The following is a 24,839-nucleotide window of genomic DNA, read 5'->3' as shown; positions in this document are numbered from 1 at the left end:
AGTTCTTGAGCAATAAACAGCAGGAACACTGTTGACATTGTGGACGGAGAAAGCATTCGCTGAGGAAAGGTTTTTGACCTGAAAAATTGACTCTGTTTCTCTCTACACAGATGCTGCCTGACCTGCTGAGGTTTTTTTTTAGTTTTTCAGCTGAATTTCAGATTTCCATCATCTTCTCTGGATTTTAATTTTCAACAATGACCTCATTTCTGAGGATACTTGCATTATGGACAGTCAAATGACATTGCCAGAAACTGGCTGGTTATTTTTATGATGTGCCTCCCACACACACAGGAGAAAAATCATGCAGTTCCAATGACAATCAATCAATTTACACTTTTATTTGTTATTTTCCATCAGTTCACTCACTTTGTTCAGCTGGTGGATGCCTGATGACTGGAAATTTGAGGAGCTCATTATAGAGAGAAAAGCTTCCCTCTGAGTGAAGGGACAAGGCTGGAGGGTTAGAAGGCTCCAAATCAACAAGGCAGTCAAGAGGATGAGAAAAGAGAGGGAAATGACAAAGGTAAAAAACTGCAGTCAGTAGTAATTAATCTGACTTTAGAATTGCCCTGAATATTAAGAACCTTTTGCGAGGTTTAAAAGGCCAGAACACCCAGTGATCCCAGGGAACAGAACTGAAGGTGTGTCCCACATTGGATAACACCCCCTAACATCCTCATCATTACAACTGAGGCAAACAACTCTGCTACCTCTATAAGAGATTGTTTTTGCATCTGTGGCTGGACACATTGGAGAAGGGTCTTAAGATCCATCAAAGAAAGAAAAAGTGCTTGAGAAAGCTTGATGAGGGGCCTCACATTGAACACTTCTTTTTAAGAAGTAAGGAGAACCCCCACAGCCCACTGGTTATCAATATCCCAACCACAATTGAAACTCAAACAACTGCAGACCCAGCACCGAGGTGCCCTGAGCCCAACCAGCCAAAACTCGCAAAAGAAAGGAAGATCAGTGGGCACAAGCTAGAGATATTATGGCCCAAATCCTCCCAGAGACAAGAATGGAAGTCTATCAACACAGACCTTGTTCACCTCCTGGAGGGGACTAAGGGATCTGTGGAAAGGAAACTGGAAAAGATGGAAAACATCATGAATAACTATGGAGTGGTGATCTTTGGAGTGATGGAAAAGAGACAGAGGATGCAGAATGAACCACCAGGTTGGTCCAAACCAAAAAGACAACAGGAAATCGAAAGACTCGTAAGAGAAAGATGACAACTGAGGTAACAGTAGAGGAAGGCATCAGAAGAGGAAGACCCTGTGAAGAGCAGAGTGCCTGAGAATGCAGCTTAGAGAAAAGATTCGACAAGGGCAGACTTCTACAAAGATCCTTGCATTCATCAAACGCCTTTTCACTGCAGAAAAGAGCAGGACACTCACAGTGCCATGGAGGAAACATGAGGAACACTTGAGGAAAACTCATGCAGACAGCCTGAAGAATAACATCCCCCATGACATGCCACCGCTTCACCAACCAGAACATCAGCTGAACAAGAGGCCTCTTACATGGAAAGAGGTGAAGATCTTGATACAGTGGGTGAGAACAGTATCAGTCCAAGGGCCAGTGGAATTACATATAGGGTCTATCAGAACATCCCTGGCATTATGAAGTCCCTCTGGACCTTGATGAAAGTGATATGGGGGAAAGGAATCATACCCAGAGAGCAGGAGGGTATCTTGATTCCTAAAGAAAACTCCTCAGCCATCAGCTGATTCCGACAGATCAGACTTCTGAATGTGGAAGGAAAGATTTTCTTCAATGTCGTGACTCAGCAACTCTCTACGTACCTGGTGAACAACATTCAATTATACATTAGTACAGAAGGCAGGAATACGGGGATGTTCAGGATGCTTAGAACACATCAGCATCATCTGGCACCAGATACAAATGGCCAAGATAGAAAACAAAGGGTTGACCGTAGTATTCTTAGATCTAGACAATGCCTTTGGATCAGTCCCTCATAAGATATTCTGGACAGCCTTTAACTTCCTCAAGGTTCCAGAGACCATCACACATCTCATCCAAGCACATTTTCAGCATCTCCATTTCTCCATTACAACAGAGGAAAACACCACTGCTTGGCAGTACCTGGAAATAGGAATAACAGAAGATTGCACCATCTCTCCCCTTGCTTTTACCATGGTAATTAAGTTCACAATTTGTGCATCACATTGGGTGGCAGGAGAGGAGTGCCTGAAGAGTGGGGTATGTCTTCCTCCAATTAGAGTGTACATGGATGACATGACCACATTAACAACAAAGGCCTACATCAAGCACCTTCTTGATAAGTTTTGTAGTGACATCAAATGAGCATGAATAGAAATCAAACCAAGCAAATCTCGCAGTATTTCCATTGTCAAGGGCAGGCTTGCAGACAAGAGTATTTTTTAAATATTTTATTTTTCCATTTTCCATATAATCATATAATCGTTAAAGTTTTATACACATCAAATATATTAAATGTTTACAAAACCAAAAAATCCCCTTTTTCCCTCCCCCTCCCACAAATACAAAAATATAACCACGTACCATCAAAGCTTTCATTTTTTTCATGATTCTCTTTCTGGGATATCACATACATTGGTATATTGAAGGACCAAATTTAAAACTGGATCCCTACATAATCCAAGTATGGTTCCATATCTTAATGAATATATCATATTTATTTTGCAAGTTATAAGGAATTTTCTCCATGGGTATACAGCTATGTGTCTCTCCGGACAATTGAGCACTAAGAAGGGGAGAGTCGGACTTCCAAGTGATTGCCATGCACTTTTTGGCCACAGCGCGGGATACTTAAACAAAACAAATTTGAAATTTAGTCAGTTTATTGCTCAATTCCATAAAGTTGCCCAGACGGTACAGCTCTGTGTCATAGGTTAAGATCACTCCTGTTATTCTTGGTAGTGTTTCAGCGATATCATGCCAGAATGGTCTTATCTTTCCACATAACCATGTAGAATGTAGAAAGGTTCCAATTTCAATGCCACAACTAAAAAACATTTCAGATATTTCAGACTTTGATTTATGTAGTTTTTGAGGTGTGAGATATAGTTGATGTAAGAAATTATATTGTACCAATCTTTATCTTGCATTCATCATTGATGTCATGCTATCCAGACACCAATCAGACCAACATTCCACTGGTATTAGAACACCCATATCTGATTCCCACCTCTCCCTTGACCTTTCTAGCCCAGCTTAGTGCTTTTGCCTTGGAGAACAGAATACATCCTAGTTATAAAGTTAGGCATATTTTCCATTTGAAGCATCCCCTCCACTTCATTGCTTGAGGGTAGGACCGATGTGGGACCCCCACTTCTCACACAGAAAAGGCCTTAATTGAAGAAAGCAGTTGAAGGTTTGATTTGACAAATCACATTTATATTTTAGTTGTTCAAAGGACAACTGTTAAGAAGAACTTTTTAACAGTCTTCAATTTGTCTAATTCCTTTTTCATACCAAATATTTAGAATTCTATTACCCAAGTTCATTTTGTCACTGTCTGCTGATTTATCAAGGATGGGATCCAAACAAAAATTAAAATTTCCCCCAACCAGTATATTTTGTCTTCCCTCTACTGTTTTTAAAAAGATGTTCTGTATAAAGGATTCATCATCAAAATTCAGAGCATAAATATTTATAAGCATCCAGGATTCTGCATATATTCATAATGTGCTATTACAAACCTTCCTGCTGGATCAATGGACATGTCTTCAACCAACACTGGTATATTTTTATTAATTAAAATTGCTACACCCCTCACTTTGGAATTAAAAGAGGAGGATATGATTTGTCCCACCCAATCCCTTTTTCATTCATTATGTTCTAGTTTTGTAAAGCGTGTTTCCTGTAGGAAATCTATATCTGCCTTTCATTTTTCTTAAGTGTTCCAAGACTCTTTTCCTTTTCATGTGTCCGTTTAAACCGTTAATATTATAACTAATAAATGTTAACGTTTTACTCATATATGACCTTTTTGATAATCCATACAGTAGTGGTTTTTCCCTCTTAAAAAAAACATGTGCAATGCCCCTGCTCCGACGATGACATATACTAGAAACCCTGGAAGCCCACAAAAAAAGCCCGCGGTACCATCCGAGAAAAAACCCTTCCCCTTAACTTCAGCACCAGTTTGTAAAAACGCTCCTTCTCCAGTGCCCCCTTACTATTTTCATAAATATTAACTGTCCTTTGAGCTCTCCTATATACATTTCCATTTTCCATATCCCGGTAACTTAAAAATCTAATCAGGACCTGTTGTGGTCTTTGATTCTCCTGTCTTCTGGGACTGAGGGTCTGGTAAGCTCTCTCCACAAGCAGGCTTTCCTTGAATCTTCCTGGTCCCAATATTAGTGGGATCCATTCCTCAAAGAAGCTCACCAGGTCATTCCCCTCAGTCCCTTCTTTTAGTCCGATGATTCGGACATTATTTCATCTACTGAAGTTTTCCATGTGGTTGATATTATCTAGCAACAGTTGTTGATCCAGTTTCCATTTCTTTGCGTTTTCCTCCAGGGTCTTTAGTTTGTCATGGGTCATTATCAGATCATTTTTGACCTGGCCCACGAGAAGAGTGATTAGGTTTTTGATTGTGGTCAACATCACTCCTATTTTTTCTGCTGTTATGAGCCCAAAGGACCCCAAAACACAGCAGCAGTAGACATTCACCAAGCCAAGTGACTTTCAAAACAAAAGTTATTTTTAATCAACTTCAAAAATGAAAATAGAATTAAGCATTAACTTAACTCTATACTTAATTAATCCCCTTCTAATTCTAAGAGCACGTGTATGAAATGTGTATGTAAATTCAAGAAAAGTTCTTTGGTTCACAGTTCAATCTCACTTCTTCTTCTTCCAAGTTCTCTGGTTGCAGGCAATCACCATACTGTGCACAGAATTTAACATGTATAAAGTTCACCAGGCTTGGTGCTTGAAAGGTAAATGTTTACGGCTCAGGAAGGTTCTTGTAGGGTTTGCAGAGAGATATTTGTTGCTCCAGGATTTCCACAACTGAGGTACCACCACTAGTCACTTCTGGGTCTCGCGGATGAAACTTGCCCCATCAGGGTCTTCTAGATAGTAACCTCTTTCTTCAAGCTACCACAGAGTTCCATTCCTTCCTCTATTTCAAGAGAAGCATCAGACAGATAGCACTTCCAGCCACCTACTGATCTTGAACTTGCTTTCATCAGTTTCAAACAGTTTTCCCTGGATTGCACTTTTCAGTTACTTGTCAATGTCCCACACACTGACTGACTGACTGAACTGTTAACTCAACTCTCTCTCTTTTCCAACTGAAACTTCAAAAAGAGCATGTGACTCATGTCTTGCAAAACCCCCACCTTCCTGAGAAAAACAACAGGAGTTCCTTTCTGCATTTTGCAGAAAGGGTATAAGGGTATTGATAGACAGCGTGACTCCAGCAAGACAATGGTCAATTCAATGGTTCAATTAACACCTACTTGTGAAAAAAGATGCTTACATTCTCCAGAGATCCTGCAATGTGAATTCTTCAGTCTTTCAAATAAGATCTGTTTTAAAAGTGTGAATGCATGTGACCTACTCTAAATCTTATAAATTCTCCCCAAATATTAATATTGTTACACTCCCACCCCTCTCAGTACATTTTCCACTTCAGAGAATCATCCGCTCAAAATCTCAATCTTTTCCAGCACTTTTTGAAGATCTTATGTTAATCCCACAACCCCCCATCTATTTGGGTTTCTTCTGACATCATGGTGGCACCTTCTTCATCTCTCCCTTGTGGACTTTCTGTCAACGATCTCAGCAACCTTTGAACTTCCTCAGCTTTATTTTTTGGGTCCTACTTTTCTTAACCGTCATTCTTTTGTTTTTAGCACAATTTTTTTTTATTTGATTATCTTGAATTGTCCTTTAAATCAATCTTCATAGAGAGATCTTCCAACCTACCGTTTGCCTTGGTCCTTTGCATGGCCAAACTCCTCGAAGATTAAAGGTTTGGCATTAATGACTACCCTGGAGAAACCAAATGAAAAGCCTCGGACATTGGCATAATGCAAACCTAAAGGAGTGTGAGCAGGATGAACAACTCAGGCAGGATATACTCGGCAACCTTAAGTAAATCAACAACACTGCTCTCCCAGGGAAGCTAAAGTTGTGGGGCTTACAGTTTGGCCTGCTACCATGACTCATGTGGCCATTAACAATATATGAAGCATTTCTATCAAACATTGAGAAAATTGAGATATTGCTTAGCTTGCAAATGAGGGAATGGCTCAGACTACCCAGATGTTTCAATAGAGATGGGTTTTATGGGGATGGAATCCTGTCATTGCCATTGTCTAGCCTTGTAGAGGAATACAAATGTGCCAAAGTGAAGCTAGAGTTGATGCTCACAGAATCATGGGACCTGTGCATAAGAGGTGCTGCCCCAGCCTTATCAACAGGCAGAAAATGGACACTGGCTGCAGCAGTAAAGAATGCAAAATCTGCGCTCCAGCACTGGGACATAGTGAGTTATGTGCAACAAAGAAGAGGTGGCTTTGGCTTAAAAACAAAAAAAACCCACCTGGCAGAAATTAATTCCACCTAAATGTTGGCAACTGGTGGAGGAGGAAGCGTACTCTCAAGAAGCAGCAGCCAGGTTTGCCAAAGCCATATCTCAACCAAAACAAGGGCTATGGACAAGATGGGAGGTCATTGAGAGGATGAGACTAATTTGGAAGTATCTGTGGAGTCAAATAGAACAAGCTTCATCATCAGAGCCACATATGATGTCCTGCCCTCTCCCACAAACCTAAATTTGTGCTTGGGAGAGGACCCAGCATGTCCTCTCTGTGCAGTTCCTGCTACCCTCAAGCACATTTTGGTTGGGTGGAATGTCAGTCTAACCCAAGATCGAAATACCTGATGTCACAATCAAGTGCTGAGATGCCTAGCAGCTGAACTCCAAGATAAAAGAACATTGAATGCCCTGGCGCCAAACACCCAGATCACCCTACCATGCCTAACACCTTACATCTGGGAGGGAATAAGTTACAGGAATCACTCCTCCTCACTCCCAGACCCACTGTACATGGCCAAAGAGTGGAAATTGCATGTGGACCTTGTCTTAAGAGGTGCTGCCACAGCCTTATCAACATCTTTCCACTGGAAATTACCAACACCAACCTGAGACCAGATTTGGTCCTCTGGTCCAGCTCTTGGCAGAGTGTCTTCATCACTGAGCTGACCGTCTCTTGGGAGGGGGCCATGGATGAGGCATAAGAACGGAAGACACTATGTTAATCTAATCTGGCCACAGAGGCAGAAGAGCAAGGCTGGAAATTGAGGGTGTGCTTGGTTGAAGTCAGTGATAGAGGATTTGTTGCCAACTCCATGATCAAGCTTCTGAGGGAAGTAGGAATCATAGGAAAGGTCCTCAAAAAGGCAATGTAATCACTCTCCGTCTCAGCCAAAACGAGCAGTCACCAACTCTGGCTGAAAAAGAGGGATCCTATCTGGGCTCCAAAATGACCACTAAGAGAAATGGATATGGGACACCCCAAGACTGATCAGCCTTATGGTGGGCCTGCACTGGCAGAGGGTCTCTTGTGTTTAAAAGTCTGAAACACCCAGTGATATGAGGAAACATAACTGAAGGTTATCTCCCACACCAGATAATATCTCCCAGTGGTTATCCTACATCATTGTAACTGAGGCAGCCAACTCTGCTACCTTTATAAGAGAGGATCAATCTAAACAATACTGACACATGAGGGATTATAACACTTAGTCCTTCAAATCAACCTGCAACCTTCAAAATACTTTCTGACTGATGTAGTTAGAGTTCTGATTTAGAAAATCAGGTAACTCCATTTGTAGTTCAACAAGAAAATCTGTAGATGCTGCAGTCTAGTGCAATACACAAACATGCTGGAGAAACTGAGTAGGACATGTAGCATCCAGAGGAAGTAAAAGACAACCAACGTTTTAGGTCTGAACTCTTTGTCGTTTTGGACATACAGTTTTAGACATATAGCACAGAACCGGACCTTGGCCCATGAGGTGGGAGGAAACCCTAGGGAAAATCCATGCAGACACAGAGAGAACCTTCAAACTCCTTGAGGACAGCAATGGGTTTCAAATTCTGGTCCTGATTGCTGGCGCTGTAAAGGTGTTATGCTATCCACTATGCCAACAATGCTGCCCTGTAATCTAATGTAATCTGGAAAAAACAGACAGACAGCTGAATAAAAAGATGGTGGGTTGGGGGGAGGAGGAGAAGAGGGATGAGCCCATGCTAACAGGTAAGCAGTATTAGGTACAGGTGGGAAGGTAGAAGAGAAAAAAAAACAGATAAATGATAGAGGGAGAGGGTCAAGGCTAGCTCTCTGATAGGAGAAAAAAGGGAAGGGGTGGGGAACTGGAGGAAAAGAGATAAAAAGATTGGGAGAGAGACCAGGCGAAGGGATAAAGAAAAATTGGAGAAGTCGATTTTAATGCATCGGGTTGGAGATTGCTGATGTGGAATATAAGGTGCTGTTCCTCCATTATGGGAGTGGCCTTGATTTTTCAGGACGAGACATGTCAGCGAGGGAATAGTGTGTGAAAATAAAACAGTTGGTCACTGGGAGTTCCACTGGTGCTCAACCTTCCAGTCTGTGTCTAGTCTCCCTGATGTAGAGGAGACCACAAGGGGAGCATCAGAAGTAGTAAATTTCCCCCTAGAGATTCACCCACCCTTCTAGATTTTAAATCAACTTTAACTTGGTATTTTGAGGAATTACTTTACAGGTTAACTACCCATGTACAATAATTTGTGTGTGTAGAACACCTCTAAAGTTGTGAGATGTTTGACGCTTCACAGGAATTTATTTTTGAGCTACATGGGATATATTTGGATTAATGGTGGTTAGTAGTTGGTTTTAGGTGTCTGAAAGGAGAAAGGGAGGGAGCTACGGGGGGGTGGGCGGGGGATGAAAGAGGGATCAGAAGAAGGTGTACAAGTAAAGAGGGTCAAGAGATATTTAGAAAGGAGGGATAGGAAGTAGCAAGAGAATGGACCATAAGATATAGCATAGAGGAACAGAAGTAAGCTATTTGGCCTGTCTTGTTTGCCCAACAATAGAGAGGGGAGAGACAGGGGAGATGGAGGGAGAGAGAGGGCAGAGTCAAGGAGAGAGAGGGCAAAGTGAGGCGGAGAGAGGGGCATTGGTGAGGGAGGGAGACATAGAGATGGAAAAACGATTTATCACGGGAATGCATGAGAATAGGGTCTTGGCCACTCATGCTGCCACTTCCCATGGTGAAGGAATTTAATCTTGGGGGGGTGGGAAGAAGGATAATGATAGCAGGAGAAGGGAAGTAAGGGAAACTGGAACAGATTATAAAGCTGAACAGTGACAAGGTCTTGGAGGGATCTAAAAACAAGGGTAAGAATTTTACAATCACACCTTTGGAGCCAGGTAGGTCAGAAGGACAATTATTCACTAGAGTTGGCCCACGATTGTGACAAGCCATCTATTTTCCATTTCCCATTAGTGGAGGCTGGCTTTTCCAGCAAGAATTGTTATGTGTACATTTATCGATAAATCATCTGCCCATACTCTAGCCCTTGCTTGGTAAATATATGCCCTTTACAAGCTTTATCTAGTCATCAGGCATTGAATGGCGGTGACAGAGATCTGGGGAGGTAAGCCTTTTGAGACCATAATTTACACCATACATCATTTTGTGTCCATCAGAAATAAAAAAGTATTGCAAAATAAATGGATATTCACACAAAGAGCTCTATTTGAAGGCTGTCTAAGAACTTCCCACTCAGTTGACTAAATTACAAAACACAAATGGATATATATTTGATCACATTAAATGTTTCAATGTGGTCAAGTGTTCACTTGAAATGGTGGAAAGACATCAGCAATTTCTGACGTTTTCATGGAGACAGTATAGGACCTTCGGCCCACTACGACCATGCCAACCATCAACTACCCATTTATACCAAACTGACACGGACCCCATTTTATTCTTCCCACATTCCCATTAACTACCCCTCTTCAACCCCAGTTAATTTTCGGTGCCCAATGAACTTCTCAGGAATATGGAGGAAATCAGAGCATGGTCACAGGGAAAACACGCAAACTCGACACAGAGAGCTCCAGAGGTCAGGATCATCAGGCCTGTGACTCAATAGCTCCACTAGCGACAGCACTAAGATGCCCCAAGTGCTCCAAGGTCGAAGATGTGGCAGGATCATGCAGAGGGAGCACTATATGGATCTAACCTGTACCCTGGGAGTATGTGTGGGGCAAGCTAGAAGGAGGTTTGCCCTGTATCTAACCCATGTATGATGGAACACACTTAATCTTGGAAAACTTTGAGTAAAAGGTTATAATCTGTGAACTCGTTTTGGACATTCATTCATAAGGAGGAAGTTGATAGGTTATTGGAAGCTTAACTGCTTATGTATCAATGACCAGACGATAAGGTAAGAATGGAGGAAGATGACCACATTCAGCAGAAGGGGATATTTTTTTGATTTTCATGAACAAGTGTTATTTCAACGCCAAGGATTTGTATTGTCCTTTATGACCTCAGGATGCTTCAAATTCCTGTGCAGCCAAATGATATCCATTGAGTAAATTTAGTCACTAATGCAATGTAGTGAATGCAGCTGCCAACTTTCACCCAGTGAGAGCCTCACACTGCACCGTGGATCACAAACAGTTAATTCGTTGGAATGATGTATGATGTTGGCTCGTGGAGAAATAGTCCAGGGATTATTGGGCTTTTTATCCCCAATATGAAGCACATGGGGTCTTAAATGTTGCACAGGAATCCCCTCATTACTGGCTAAGGAAGAGGTGTGGAGTCCCAGTGCACTCAAGATTATGAATCAGGACAGATCAGAAAAGTTCCTGCATGATATTTTCCTCTGGCATCCATGAGGGACTTGGTAACTCGAGTATCTCCAGGGTTTACTGATCTTAAAGGATGCCCCTGCTTGCAAGGGTCCATGGCTTCAGGATATTTGCCTTCATCAGCAATAGCTGGCGTTTGTCAGAGAACTGACAACAGGAGCAGGGAAGAAATTTCTCAGTCATCTCGTATTAGTAGATTGGAGACAGGCAAAGGTCGTATTTACATTGAAATTGATGATCTCAACAGGCACAGATAACCCCAGACCCATTAAATCAATGGAATTGTCCCACAGAAGTGAGAATGTTTCCAACATGTTAATAACCAGTAAACAACCCACACCAGTTTAGAGGGGAAGATTCTAGCTGACTAATTTTACTATTTTCTTTGATGGATGAACCGGACTATGAAACAGGAGCAGGAGTAGGATATTTTGAGACTGCTCCATTGTTCAGAAAGACTGAATCTTGGCCTCAGCATGATGTTCCTGCTCTCTGCCCACACACCTTAACTGCCCTCCGCTTCAAATATCTTCCAGTGTCCACCTCAATGCTTCCAGCTCCACTGCCCATTGGGATCGAGAATTCCAACCGTTGAGAGAAGGCTTCCACTTACACAGCCTGGGTTAGTGGGCTCATTATTGTGAACCAATGACCGACCACCCCCCTCCCCTCCCCCACCACCACCTCACCAACTCTAAAGATAACCATGAGAGGAGACGAACGCAAAGCACCCACCCATTCATTCACATGAAGAGGATGGAGGATCACCTAATCTCTAACCTGGAAAATGTCTACCTCGTCCAGTGCTATGGGAATTCAGGGAGAACCTACAATGAGGTAGACATCTAGTTGATGAGAGATGCTCGGTTTGGAGAACTGGCATGATGCCATGGGAGTAAACAGAGGATGAGATGACGGATTTGCAGATATGGGGAGAGGAGAGAAGGCCGAGGATTAGTGAAGAGATCGGACTCCTTGGGATGCTGATAGGAGAGGAAGATGGAGTTGTTTGTAGAATCATTCTGAAACCTCAGTGATGCGTGGCAGGACAAAAAGCTGACAGGTGGGAGATGTCATGGAAAATGAGAGGTGAATGCTTATAAGAAAAGAAGAAAAGGAAATGAATATCTAATGGAGACACAAGAAGTAGCAGCAATACAATGAAGGAAAGATGACCTTGCAGAAGCACAGGTTCAGGTCACACTGCAGGGGGAGTACAGACTCCAGTTGTAGTCATGCTGCAGGGGGAGTACAGACTCCAGTTGTGGTCGCACTGCAGGGGGAGTACAGACACCAGTTGTGGACATACTGCAGGGGGAGTACAGACTCCAGTTGTTTTCACACTGTAGGGGGAGTACAGACTCCAGTTGTGGTCTCACTGCAGGGGGTGTACAGACTCCAGTTGTGGACACACTGTAGGGCGAGTACAGACTCCAGATGTGGACACATTGTAGGGGGACTACAGACTCCAGTTGTGGACATATTGTAGGGGGACTACAGACTCCAGTTGTGGTCATACTGCAGGAGGAGTACAGACTCCAGTTGTGGACACACTGTAGGCAGAGTAAAGACTCCAGTTGTGGTCGCACTGTAGGGGGTGTACAGACTCCAGTTGTGGACACACTACAGGGGGAGTACAGACTCCAGTTGTGGTCATACTGCAGGGGGAGTACAGACTCCAGTTGTGGACACATTGTAGGGGGAGTACAGTCTCCAGTTGTGGACACACTGTAGGGGGAGTACAGACACCAGTTGTGGACACTCTGCAGGGGGAGTACAGACTCCAGTTGTGGTCATATTGCAGGGGGAGTACAGACCCCAGTTGCGGACACACTGTAGGGCAAGTACAGACTCCAGTTGTGGACACACTGTAGGGGGAATACAGACTCCAGTTGTGGTCATGCTGCAGGAGAAGTACAGACTCCAGTTGTGGACACACTACAGGGGGAGTACAGACTCCAGTTGTGGACACATTGTAGGGGGAGTACAGACTCCAGTTATGGACACACTGTAGGGGGAGTACAGACTCCAGTTATGGACACACTACAGGGGGAGTACAGACTTCAGTTGTTGATACACTGTAGGGGCCCTGTGTTTTCTATTTTATATTCAGATTCTCAGCTGGCCAACATTTACATCCCTGGTTGTTTTACTCCTTGTGCCTGGGCTTCTGGAATTGTGATTGGCACTGCCCTCATCCAGGCAGGTGAAGGGTTCGATATCTTGTCACTGGTCAAGAGGCTTTGGGGTATCAGCAGGTGAGATGTGCCAATTTATAACTGTGCCCTGTTGAGCAATTGCTCTGTGGCAACCTTTAATATCAAGTTCAAGTTTATTATCATCTGACAGTACACTTATAACCAGATGAAACAGGATTGTTGAAACAGCATGTTGATGGTCTGGTGATGTTGATAGAAATGCCACACAAAATCTAAGGGTTAACCAGCAATTAACCTACAGTGAAACCAGATTTTACACACCCCGATTTAATGCAAATTTGGATATAACACAATGAGTCATTGGACTTGGGCATCAGGCTCCTGGCAGGAGTTGGAGCATTGGGCTCCTGGCAGGGATTTATTGAAACTATGATTTAGCACAACCCCGCTTTATTCATGATGAGATTTTATGGACCCCAATGCTTCCATTATTACAGGGCCTCGCTGTATCACCAAACTTGTGATAGCCTCCTCTACATCAGGAAGACCGTGTAGACTAGGCAACCATATTTCAGAGCACCTGTGCTCTGTCCCCAATGGCTATCTTGAGTTTCTGGATGCAGGGCGCATTAACCCTGTGCTGACAGTTAACTGCCTGTCTTCAGCTTTTTCCACTGCCACAAGAAATCCAAATGCAAACTGGAAGAACAGCATTTGGGTAGCTCACAGGCCACTGGTCTGAACAGTGAATATTCCAGTTTTAGATACCTACACCCCCAGTGTTCATCTCCCACTACAACTCACCTTCTCTTTGTGCCCAAGACTCATTATCCTCTCCCACCATCTTCCATTTGCCCATCACCCTCCTACTCCTCTCCCTGGGTTTCTTTCCCCAGTTCACCTTTCCTATCCCTTCCCCCACTTGGTTCCACCTGACCCCACTGGATAAAGTAGTTCTACCCATCACCTCACGGCCTCCCTCTCACTTCCATATACTGGGTACTGTTCCTCTACACTCTATTCTGATGCAGGATCATAACCCAGAAGACTGACCATCCTTTTGCTTCCACTGATGCTGCCTGAACTGCTGAGTTCTTCCAGCACTTTACTCTTCTCTCCAGTTCCAGCAGCCACAGTTTTGTGTATCTCCATAAAAATAGACCTCTTTTCTTTCCATTGGTATGTCAGCAGGAAGGGATTCGTTGGGAAAATGTCATTCCCTTGTAGACAGAGGTGATGAATTTATCATGGGAATAAACAAATGGCAGAGGTGTTACATAAAAAATACATCCTGTTCATGAAAGGAACGGTCAAGACGGGTTTAGTTTATTGTCACCTGATTGCACAAGTACAACCTGACGAAACAGTGTTCTCCGGTTCTCAGTATAAAACACGCAGACACACAAGATTGTGATAAACCACTATGGCATATAATTGTCTGGTCAGTCTCACCTATTGGCCGATTGTACCTTTGATCCCTCCCCACAGGCTCGTGTATAAAAGTTACTGTTCCACAGCCCCCTTCTCAGTGCAGCACCATCAAACAGTATGGATATGCCTTTGTTCTTACGTGAATAAAAGCCTATTGGTTTCTTAACAAGTCTTTTGAGTAATTGATGGTGCATCACAGACACAACACATGCAGACAAACAATATATATGCAGGACAAGTATTTTATCCATACAAATAAATATTGCTTTATAAATATGAGAGTCCCAATGGTGAGTGTGAGCAGTTCCTTTGGTCGTTCAGTATTTTCACTGCCCGTGGGAAGAATCTATTTCTCAGCCTGGTGCTTCTGGCTCTGATACTCCTGTATCTCTTTCCCAATGGGAGCAGCTGAAAGGTGTGTGTGGGGTGGAAGGGGTCCTCAAAGGTTTTGTACACCCTCTTCAGATAGTGTTCCTGGTAGATCACGTTGATGGGAGCAGGAGGGGGGTGGGGTGGGGCGGGGTGTAGGGAAACTCCAGTAATCCTCTCTGCCACTCTTACGGTCCTGTGGATTGACTTCTGATCCATTTTCCTGCACCAACCGTACCACACTGTGATGCAGCTGGCCAGGACGCTCTTGATAGAACTCTTGTAGAAGATTGACATGATAGTGGCCAGTAGCTATGCCCGGTGCAGTCTTCTCAGGAAGTGCAGTCATTGTTGAGCCTTCCTGATAAGTAAAGAGATGTTGTGTGTCCACAATAAGTCACTAGTTAAGTGAACTTCAAGGAACACAGTGTTCACTCTACTCTCTCCACTACAGAGTTATTGATATGTAGTGGAGGGTCTTGGTCCTCCTGACAACGTTGACTCTCAGGTTGTTACTCACACCATATCACAAGATTTTTCACCTCTTCGCTGCAGTGCAACTTCATTGTTGTTGCTGATGAGACCAAGTACTATTTGGTCATCTACAAACTTGAAGACTGTTGGAGCTGAATCTGGCGATGCAGTTGTGGCAGAAGTGTGAATAGGAGTGGGCTGAGAACACAACCCTGAGGTGTGCCAGTGCTCAGTGTGATGGTGCTTGATGTTCAACCCCGAAGAAAAACAAGGTCCTGAAAAAACTGGGAAGCCGAGATTTCATTCCAAATGAGGAAGTAAATTGTTAGTAAAGACATGAGCCTTAAAGGTGGCAAATCTCAAGGACCCAAAATGTGGCAAAGGTGATTGTGAACACTCTGGTTACCATTTTCCAAAATTCCATGGACTCTGAAATGGTTCATGGAGATTGGTGCGTAGAAAATGGGACTCACAACTTAAGAACAGTGAACTTTGGACCTGTTAAACTGATGTTAGATATTGAGAAAATGTCTGTATCTATAATATGATGAATGAATAGTCTAGAGTTTATTGTCACCTACGTAGGTTCAAAGTGGATATCCAATGAGAATTTTACTTGCTGCAGCTTCCTAGGTACATCAAGCACACTAACAACAATTTAAGTGATTAACAAATACAATGCCACAAATAGAAAACAAGATAATGAATATAATGGATAAAAGAAAATAAATAATATCAAGGTACTTAAAAAAAATAATATAATGGAGAGGAATTAACATTGATTTATGAACAGGAAATCATGTTTATGGAGGATAGCTCAGTGGAATGGAGGGGAAACCAATGGATTGGTGCATTTGGTTTTTCGGAGGGTTTTGAACAGGACACTGGTGAACAAAGCTCGACTACGGTTTATCAGTGTCAACAGAGGAAAAAAAAACATACAACATTACAGGACAGTGCAGGGTCTTCAGCCCAAGATGTATGTAAACCTAATCCACAACAATCCAGTCCTTCCCTGCCTCACACCCATAATCCTTTATTCTTCTTACATCCACGTGGTTATCTAAGAATGGTTGGAGGGCTGAGACCAATGGGCTTCCACCTAAATTGTGCTTTAACGCCCCAGAATTTCACAACCCCATCAACCCTACGGCTGAGGGGCCAGATTTCCTTGTTTGCTGATGATGTAAAATGAGGTAGGATTGTGAGTTGGCAGAAAGAAAATAAAAAGGCTTCAAGAGAATAAATGAGTGGGCAAGAACTCGATCGATGTGGAAAGACAGGAGGTCATTCATTTCTGTTTTTCCCATTCTTCTGCCAACTCGCAACCAGAAAAGCTGAGTGTTTTTAAACGGTGACTTGTTTTACGTTCACAGGGATCTGGATATCCTTGTTATAAGTCACTCAATGCAACCATGTTAATGCAACAGTCTGTAAGAAGGCACACAGTTTTTCAATTTTCATTGGCCTGAGAAGAGTAGCATAGATCTCTGAGCTGCAGACTTCAGGAGAAGATGGCTGGTTTGTTAGAAAAATCAACAGGATAAATGCAGGGAAGATGTCTGCCCTGGCTGAGGAGGCTAAAGTAGGGGATCACAGTCTCAGCAGGATCTGTCACTCGGGATGGAGATGAGGAGAAATTTCTTCATTCAGAGGCTCGTGAATCTTTGGAATTGTTCTGTCCTGGAGAGCTGTGGAAACTCAGTCATTGTTTGGATTCAGACTGGAGATTGATAGATTAAAGGATGTTGGAACAATACAGGAAAATGTCACTGTTGCAGAACATCAGCCATGATCTTGTTGAATGGCAGCGAGAACTCAAAGGGCTGGGGACTCCTTCTGCTCCTAACTGTTAGGAATGTCAAGTGCAAATAGTTAGACTCTGACTTGCTGGAGAAGGTGCGTTTGGCGCCTAGCAACCCATGCCCCAATATTGTCGTGACCTTTCTGCACGCAAGTATGGGTCACTCTGTTGAGGAATTGCTAAAGGAATTGAACATCGTCCCATCTTCAGCAAACATCCTCACTTCCAACCTTGCGATGGAAGGGAGGTCATTGATGAAATGTCTCCACATCTAGTCAAGTCAATCATTTTGTCTCGAGAGACTGGAAGGTAATGGCTTGTGAGCCCTGAAAGGCATCTTGGAGGAGCAGTTGAGAGTGACGGGAAAAGGTCAATCCTGAGAACTCTTTTAAAGTTGTGGGTGTAGTCATAATCTGGTTTGAAGTTATTATTAATATATTTTATGCATAAAATGATATAATTATCAAGGTACAGCACACAAAAATGCTGGAGAAACTCAGCAGATCACGCAGCTGCCACAGGGAGTAAAAGACAACCAACATTTCGGGCCTGAGCCCTTCAGTGTTGAATGCCTTTTACTTCTATGGATGCTGTGTGACCTGCTGAGTTTAGAACTACAGAACCAGAGAACACTACAGCACAGAAATAGGTTCTTCGGCCTATCTAGTCTGTGCCAAACTATTATTCTGTGAAGTCCGAATGACCAGCACCTGGACCCTCCCATACGTGTACCTATCTATTTTATTTTCACCAGCACTTTTGTGTACTGCACTAGACCCCAGTATCCACAGATATTCTTGTTTACCTCATTACCAAAATGTGTTTCCAAGGACAAGAGAGGACAGTAATGTTCTGGCATTATTTAAACAAATATTGAGTGCTAATTTTCTAGCTGGTATAATCAGAATGCCCACTTAAGCAATTTCAGTGTTAATTTCATTTTTCTATTTTGTTCAGCATATTGACTGTGCAGTTCCCCAATGCAGTGGTGTAGCTAGAGGGCTACAGGGGGAGCCACCATTCTTCAGAGATGGCACCTTTTTCAGCTGTACAGTGTGCTCACTGCTTGGTCTCCTGTGGTGAGGTGCTGGGCCAACAGCATGTCACGGGACTCCTGTGGTGCACTTGCGCTGGTGGCCCACCAATGTGTCATGGGGGGCTGGGCAGTGAGCACACAGTTTGGGGGGTGGGATGCCACTTTTGGGGAATGTGCTCAGCGAGAATGGTCTGGCCGCTGGCATCTGGGAAGGAATAGCTCAAAAGGTATTTATTTCTCTTTGACTTTCAAAATTATAATGTTAGTGATAAAAGGTATCAGTGCGATAAAATAATATAATGTTGGAAGAGTGGAGTGAAAATCAAATTACAGGCTACCTGCAAATTTTGTACTGTTTACAAGCCAAAACACTTTGGCACAAGGTAACACATTTAGTTAAGATTTTATTCTATACTTTGAAATATATTATTTTAGGTAACTAACCTTTTGTGCAAATATTAATTTCCTTTGTGCTCTGGTTTCAAAACGTGTACGCAGGGAACAGTGGTCGTGGAGCCTTTTTTTGTGTGCTCCCTCCCCCTAATGTAAGAACCTGACCCAATGATATAATTTGTGCAGGACACATGCTGAATTTAGAATGTAGACAATATATGATAGCTCTGTTCAATTGATGGACACACTCACCCACTGACATTTCAGGGAGCTATATACACCAACACACAAGAAAAGCCTACACACACAACAAAAGGCACATTAAAGTAAGAAGCAATATCCACACCTAGTGATCTGTGCAGGTGCTTGTGGCTGTGTTGAGCTCTTGCGGAAAGTTAATTGCGATTTGCCCGGGGTAACATCAGAATATATTGAGCAGGCAGTTTTGAGGAACAGTAAAAATAAACAGCATTGGTGAACTCTAACAGTGCAGAGAGAGAGACTGGCCCATTGTGTCAGGGCCAACCCTATGAAGGCAATATCCAATTAGCCTGTCCCAGTTGACCGCCACCCTGCCACTGCTCCCCCCCCTGCCAAGATTTGAAAGCTGAATTATTTTCCCTCTCAGCCTGTGCATTGCAGATCACAATTCTTTGTGCAGTGAACATTCTCCTCATCTCCCTTCCAATTATCCTGAAGCTGTGTCCTCATTAAATTGCTTGACAGTGAAATCAAGATGGTTGGAGACGTTTTCAGGTAATGACTTACGCAACACGGCTCCTTCCTGCAATGCCTCCCACACAGTAATTACTGGCTAGTTCAGAGAAATGTGCTTACTTACATTTTTACATATTTAGCCAAGGGAAACAATTAAAGCCAGGAACTGAAAGGTGATCCAACGACCTACTAATTAACTCAACAGTTCACCAGCCCCCAGAGTGGATTAACAGTTGTCACAGGTTGATGAGCTCAATGTAGCACAGCACAGTTTGGGACAGCTGCTGGTTTTAGCTTTTGCCGGCCACAGGTGTGGAACAGTAGGATTCTGGCCAGATGCTTGTAGGTGATGCATCATCAATAACTCCAAAAGGCTAGAAGTTATGTAAAACTGATAGGCTTTTATTAGTAAAAGAATGGAGATACATCCATGCTGGTTGACAGTCCTGAATTGGGGAGGGGGCTGTGGGACAAATTATTCAGGAGTCTGTGGGAGGAGCCACAGTCAGCCAACAGGGTGTGTCCAGATAGCTAAACATACATACAGAGGTTTACCACAGTAGGTTCAAGCCATCTGTAAATGTTGGAGAGTGCAATGGGGTATTGGCCATAAAGGAATTCAAAGCAGTGAACTGAAGTAAGCTAAAGACAGCGGAACCGATTTGTTCTTTGCCACGTGCTTGAAGGAATGGAAGCAGAGATTTTGTGAGATTGTTCTTACCACCAGCATTTTGTGAAATGTTCAGGCTCAGGACAATTGGATGTGCTCAGGTAAAATAATTAAGCCTTGTAGCCTTGGGCCAGAGCGAATGAAATGTGATGCAGTTATGGCCAGGTAACCCAGCCAATTAAATCAAACCACAGCAGTTGAGGTGATGAGAAGTATAAGAATGAAGAATTTGGGCGAAGAAGCAATGAAAACTCTAGAGACCAACCACCATGGAAATTATTTGCCCCACATTGGAAATATGGAGACTTTAATCAGGATTAAGAGAAGTGCCTTGCCAGCAAAGACCCCTATTCCCTTTTCTATTCTTTGATTGTTTTGGGGAAAGTCAGAGAAACTAAAGTGAGTATGTGAACTGAAACTCAGTTTTGTATGACATGAATGCTTTCTGTTGTTGTTAAATGCAATCATAAAGGTTTTTGTTAGATTAATATGGATTCTCTCTGTGCTAAATCAATCATTATTGTTGACAGCAAAAAAACAAGGGGTTCACGGGAGGACTGTAGACACTGTCAAAGGTATAGTCCATCTGATCAGGTATTAACCTGGGACCCTGCAACACTTGGAGATTCACACAAAGGATTTTATGGAGAGGCAGCCTCATTGGCTCGTGTTTAATCCACTATTTGCACCATTACAACACATACGGCATGGTTAGTGCAGTGGTTCGCACAACAAATCTGGGCTTGAATCTGGCACAGTTTGTAAAGAATTTGTCTGTCTGCGTGGGTTATCTCCAGGTGCTTCAGTTTCCTCCCACCCTTCAAAACATACAGGGGTTGTTAGTTAATCGGGATATTTGGATTGCATTGATTTGTGGGGTGGAAGGGGTTGTTACCTTGCTGTAAGACTAAATTTAAAAAATATGAGCTGTGCAGTTTGGGGGAAATTGCTGCATGCAAAGCAGTTTCTGTGTTTTCATATATGGCAGCAGAACTGAATCATAGCATCATACAGCAGGGAAACAGGCTCTTCAGCCCACTGAGTTAGCCTTGACCATTTACACCAATATTATACCAACATCGGGCACACAAAACTCAAAACGGTCAACCAGTTTACCTATCTCGGCTGCACCATTTCATCAGATGCAAGGATCGACAATGAGATAGACAACAGACTCGCCAAGGCAAATAGCGCCTTTGGAAGACTACACAAAAGAGTCTGGAAAAACAACCAACTGAAAAACCTCACAAAGATAAGCGTATACAGAGCCGTCGTCATACCCACACTCCTGTTCGGCTCCGAATCATGGGTCCTCTACCGGCATCACCTACGGCTCCTAGAACGCTTCCACCAGCGTTGTCTCCGCTCCATCCTCAACATTCATTGGAGCGCTTTCATCCCTAACGTCGAAGTACTCGAGATGGCAGAGGTCGACAGCATCGAGTCCACGCTGCTGAAGATCCAGCTGCGCTGGGTGGGTCACGTCTCCAGAATGGAGGACCATCGCCTTCCCAAGATCGTGTTATATGGCGAGCTCTCCACTGGCCACCGTGACAGAGGTGCACCAAAGAAAAGGTACAAGGACTGCCTAAAGAAATCTCTTGGTGCCTGCCACATTGACCACCACCAGTGGGCTGATATCGCCTCAAACCGTGCATCTTGGCGCCTCACAGTTTGGCGGGCAGCAACCTCCTTTGAAGAAGACCGCAGAGCCCACCTCACTGACAAAAGGCAAAGGAGGAAAAACCCAACACCCAACCAACCAATTTTCCCCTGCAACCGCTGCAACCGTGTCTGCCTGTCCCGCATCGGCCTTGTCAGCCACAAACGAGCCTGCAGCTGACGTGGACATTTACCCCCTCCATAAATCTTCGTCCGCGAAGCCAAGCCAAAGAAAGAAATCTTCGTCCGCGAAGCCAAGCCAAAGAGAAGAGATACCAACTCCATTTTATTCTCCCCACATTCCCATCAACTCTCCAGATTCTACGACTCGCCTACACACAAGGGACAATTTCCAGTGGCAAACTAATGTGGCATCTTGCACGCCTTTGAGATATGGGAAGAAAGATGTGAGCATCCAGGGTCACAGGGTGAACACGCAAACGCCACACAGGCAGCTCCGGAGGTCAGGAACGAACCAGGGTTACTGGAGCTGTGAGGGACAGCTGCGACATTGTGCTATCCGGAGAGATTATGAAAAGCATTCCATATATATTATTCCACTGATAAAAGAGGGGTTTATTTTGGTGCCTACTTGGTTAATATAATGTGAGGGGAAGAGGGGAAGCTGACAATCTCGAAGTCCGTCTGTCAGCCCCCTGCTAGTTTGTGGCCACCACAGCCTCCCACATCACTGCTCCCACCACACCTTCTGGAATGAGATGGGGGCGGAGGGGGTGGGGGTAGGGGGTGGGAATCGAGGCAGGTTAGGTAACTGGATGTCACCTACTTTGTCCCATGGCAGGTGCTAGTGCAGTTTATTGGTGATGGGCCTATGCATGGCTGCCGACTAATGGGTGTGGCTGACAAACATCAACTGAGATTTCCTCGTGTATCATATAACAAGAAATGGACCCCCAGCCCATGCTGTTTGAGTCAAACATGATGCCCAAATTAAAGTAAATTCTGCTGCTTGCACATGACATGCATCCCTTTATTCCCTGCATATTCACGTGTCTATCTAGAAGCCTCTTAAACACTACTATCTAGGTCATATGAGATGCAGGAAATTAAAAATATAGAGAGAGCTAGGACTTTTCTCTTTGGAGCGATGAAGGATGAAAGGTGACTTAACAAAGGTATACGAGATTATGAGGGGCTTAGACAGGGTGGACAGCCAGCACCTTTTACCCAGGGCAGCAATGGCCAATACCAGAGGACATCTGTTTAAGGTGAGAGGAGGAAAGTATAGGGGAGATGTCAGAGGCAAGTTTATATATATATATATATATATATATACACACACAGACAGCACATGTATGTAAGAAAAATAGATGTTTATGAATGTAAGATAGGGAAGGATTAGATTATTGTGGGGTACATTTACATAGTTGGCACATCATGGGCCGAAGGGCCTGCACTGTGCTCTGTGCACTGTTCTTAAAAAGTGAAGTAAAACATCAGGATCAGTTTCTGCCTTTGCAAATTGTTGTACACAGTGCTTCATCTATATCGGCCAGCAATTACATGGGCCACATCCAAACATCTCCTAGCCCTCGGGTCCCAGGATGAGGGAAGCATGGCTCAACCCCCAGTCCGAGGTCTCACAACAATGCGCTAAAATATCCTGACCTCCGGTTCAAGGCTCCACAAAGCTTTTTGTGACTTTCTGCTGTGTTAAGATTTCCATATAAACATATGAAAGTGATGCTTTCACTGTCTATGCTACCAAGCACCAAATTGAGTGGAAGTGAAAAATGGACTGCAGGCCCAATGGATCACATGCACCCCTCATCCAGAACTGGCTTCAAACATACCTACCTCCAGCTCTTGGAACTCATCATCATCATCAACATCATATGAGAGGGTGTGGAGTTTGGCCTCAGCTGCCGCCAGACCTATAAACTGGCCCTCTCCATAATCCAGACCATCCTTTATGGGTGACTTGCTCTCAATAAAAGTTGTTTCACAGCAGTCTGAGTTGCTGTTCTCACCCCAGGGTCTCAGCATGCTATCCGAGTACATAAAGATGTTGGGTTGGTATTGGGTCTGAACAGTGTGTTGCAGCGTGCGAGCGTTCAGGACCTGTGGCTGCTCAGAGTCACTGCTGCTCTGCTCTTCCATGTGCTTTGGAGTTGGATAAGTCCCCAGCCCGTGGCCCTGGTATCGAGGAGCTGAATAGAGAGACACCACACCGTCTGTTTTCAGGTTCTTGGTGTTGATCAGCCCATTCCTTTTCCCAGCGTTGGGACTTGAACTCTTGCATTGATCCATTTCGCCCTCCATTTTTGTTCCAATCCCCTCCAGCTGCTTCCCTCAGAATTCCCAATGCTGCTCTGGGGGGAAATGTCAGCCAAGTGGAGCATACATTTGATCTCTGGGCCTTCCTCCTGTTGACAAACAAAAGTATATAACCATTACCAGAGTTCCCACTCATAACTTCACTAAGGAATAGAGGGGGGCGGAGACAGTTGTACCATATAAAAGACATTTGGACAGGGACATGGGCAGAAAAGGTTTCAAGGGGTGAGGGTTGAATGCAAAGAGACTAGTGTGGTTGGTATGGACAAAATGGGCCAAAGGGTCTGATTTTGTGCTGTAGAACCCTATGCTTCATATTCTGTGGACTGTCCATGTTTGGAATTGGCAATGGATGCACTTATTGGAGGAACATTTCTGCACAAGATCTTTTCCTTAATCTCCTGTCTCCTCTATCCTGGGCATCAATGCACAAGAGGGGTGGGGGGGGGGGAGGAACTCAGCTGGTCATAAGGCTTCCAATGAAAGCAATAGGTAGTTGGGGGGGAGGAAGAAGAGGGGGGGGGAGGAAGAGGGGGGGAGGAAGAGGGGGGGGAGGAAGAGGGGGGGAGGAAGAGGGGGGGAGGAAGAGGGGGGGAGGAAGGGGGGGAGGAAGGGGGGGAGGAAGGGGGGGAGGAAGGGGGGGAGGAAGAAGGGGGGGAGGAAGAAGGGGGGGAGGAAGAAGGGGGGGAGGAAGAAGGGGGGGAGGAAGAAGGGGGGGAGGAAGAAGGGGGGGAGGAAGAAGGGGGGGAGGAAGAAGGGGGGGAGGAAGAAGGGGGGGAGGAAGAAGGGGGGGAGGAAGAAGGGGGGGAGGAAGAAGGGGGGGAGGAAGAAGGGGGGGAGGAAGAAGGGGGGGAGGAAGAAGGGGGGGAGGAAGAAGGGGGGGAGGAAGAAGGGGGGGAGGAAGAAGGGGGGGAGGAAG

At 44.2% G+C, this 24,839-nt stretch overlaps 1 protein-coding gene across 1 annotated transcript in view; it reads right to left on the bottom strand.

Moving 5' to 3' along the window:
- LOC138759892 (synapse differentiation-inducing gene protein 1-like) overlaps positions 1-23,993 on the bottom strand; it is a 67,984-nt gene extending 43,991 nt beyond the window's left edge. Inside the window, exon 1 of the mRNA XM_069930405.1 lies at positions 23,441-23,993. Within this exon, the coding sequence (XP_069786506.1) occupies positions 23,441-23,905 (465 nt within the window). The 5' untranslated portion in view covers positions 23,906-23,993. The remainder of the gene's footprint in view (positions 1-23,440) is intronic.
- Positions 23,994-24,839: the final 846 nt, after the last annotated feature.

This window comes from Narcine bancroftii, chromosome 4, assembly GCF_036971445.1.
Source record: "Narcine bancroftii isolate sNarBan1 chromosome 4, sNarBan1.hap1, whole genome shotgun sequence".
Lineage (NCBI taxonomy): Eukaryota > Metazoa > Chordata > Chondrichthyes > Torpediniformes > Narcinidae > Narcine > Narcine bancroftii.
Note: the sequence above shows the minus strand (reverse complement) of the source record. Positions and strands in the feature narration are given on the sequence as shown.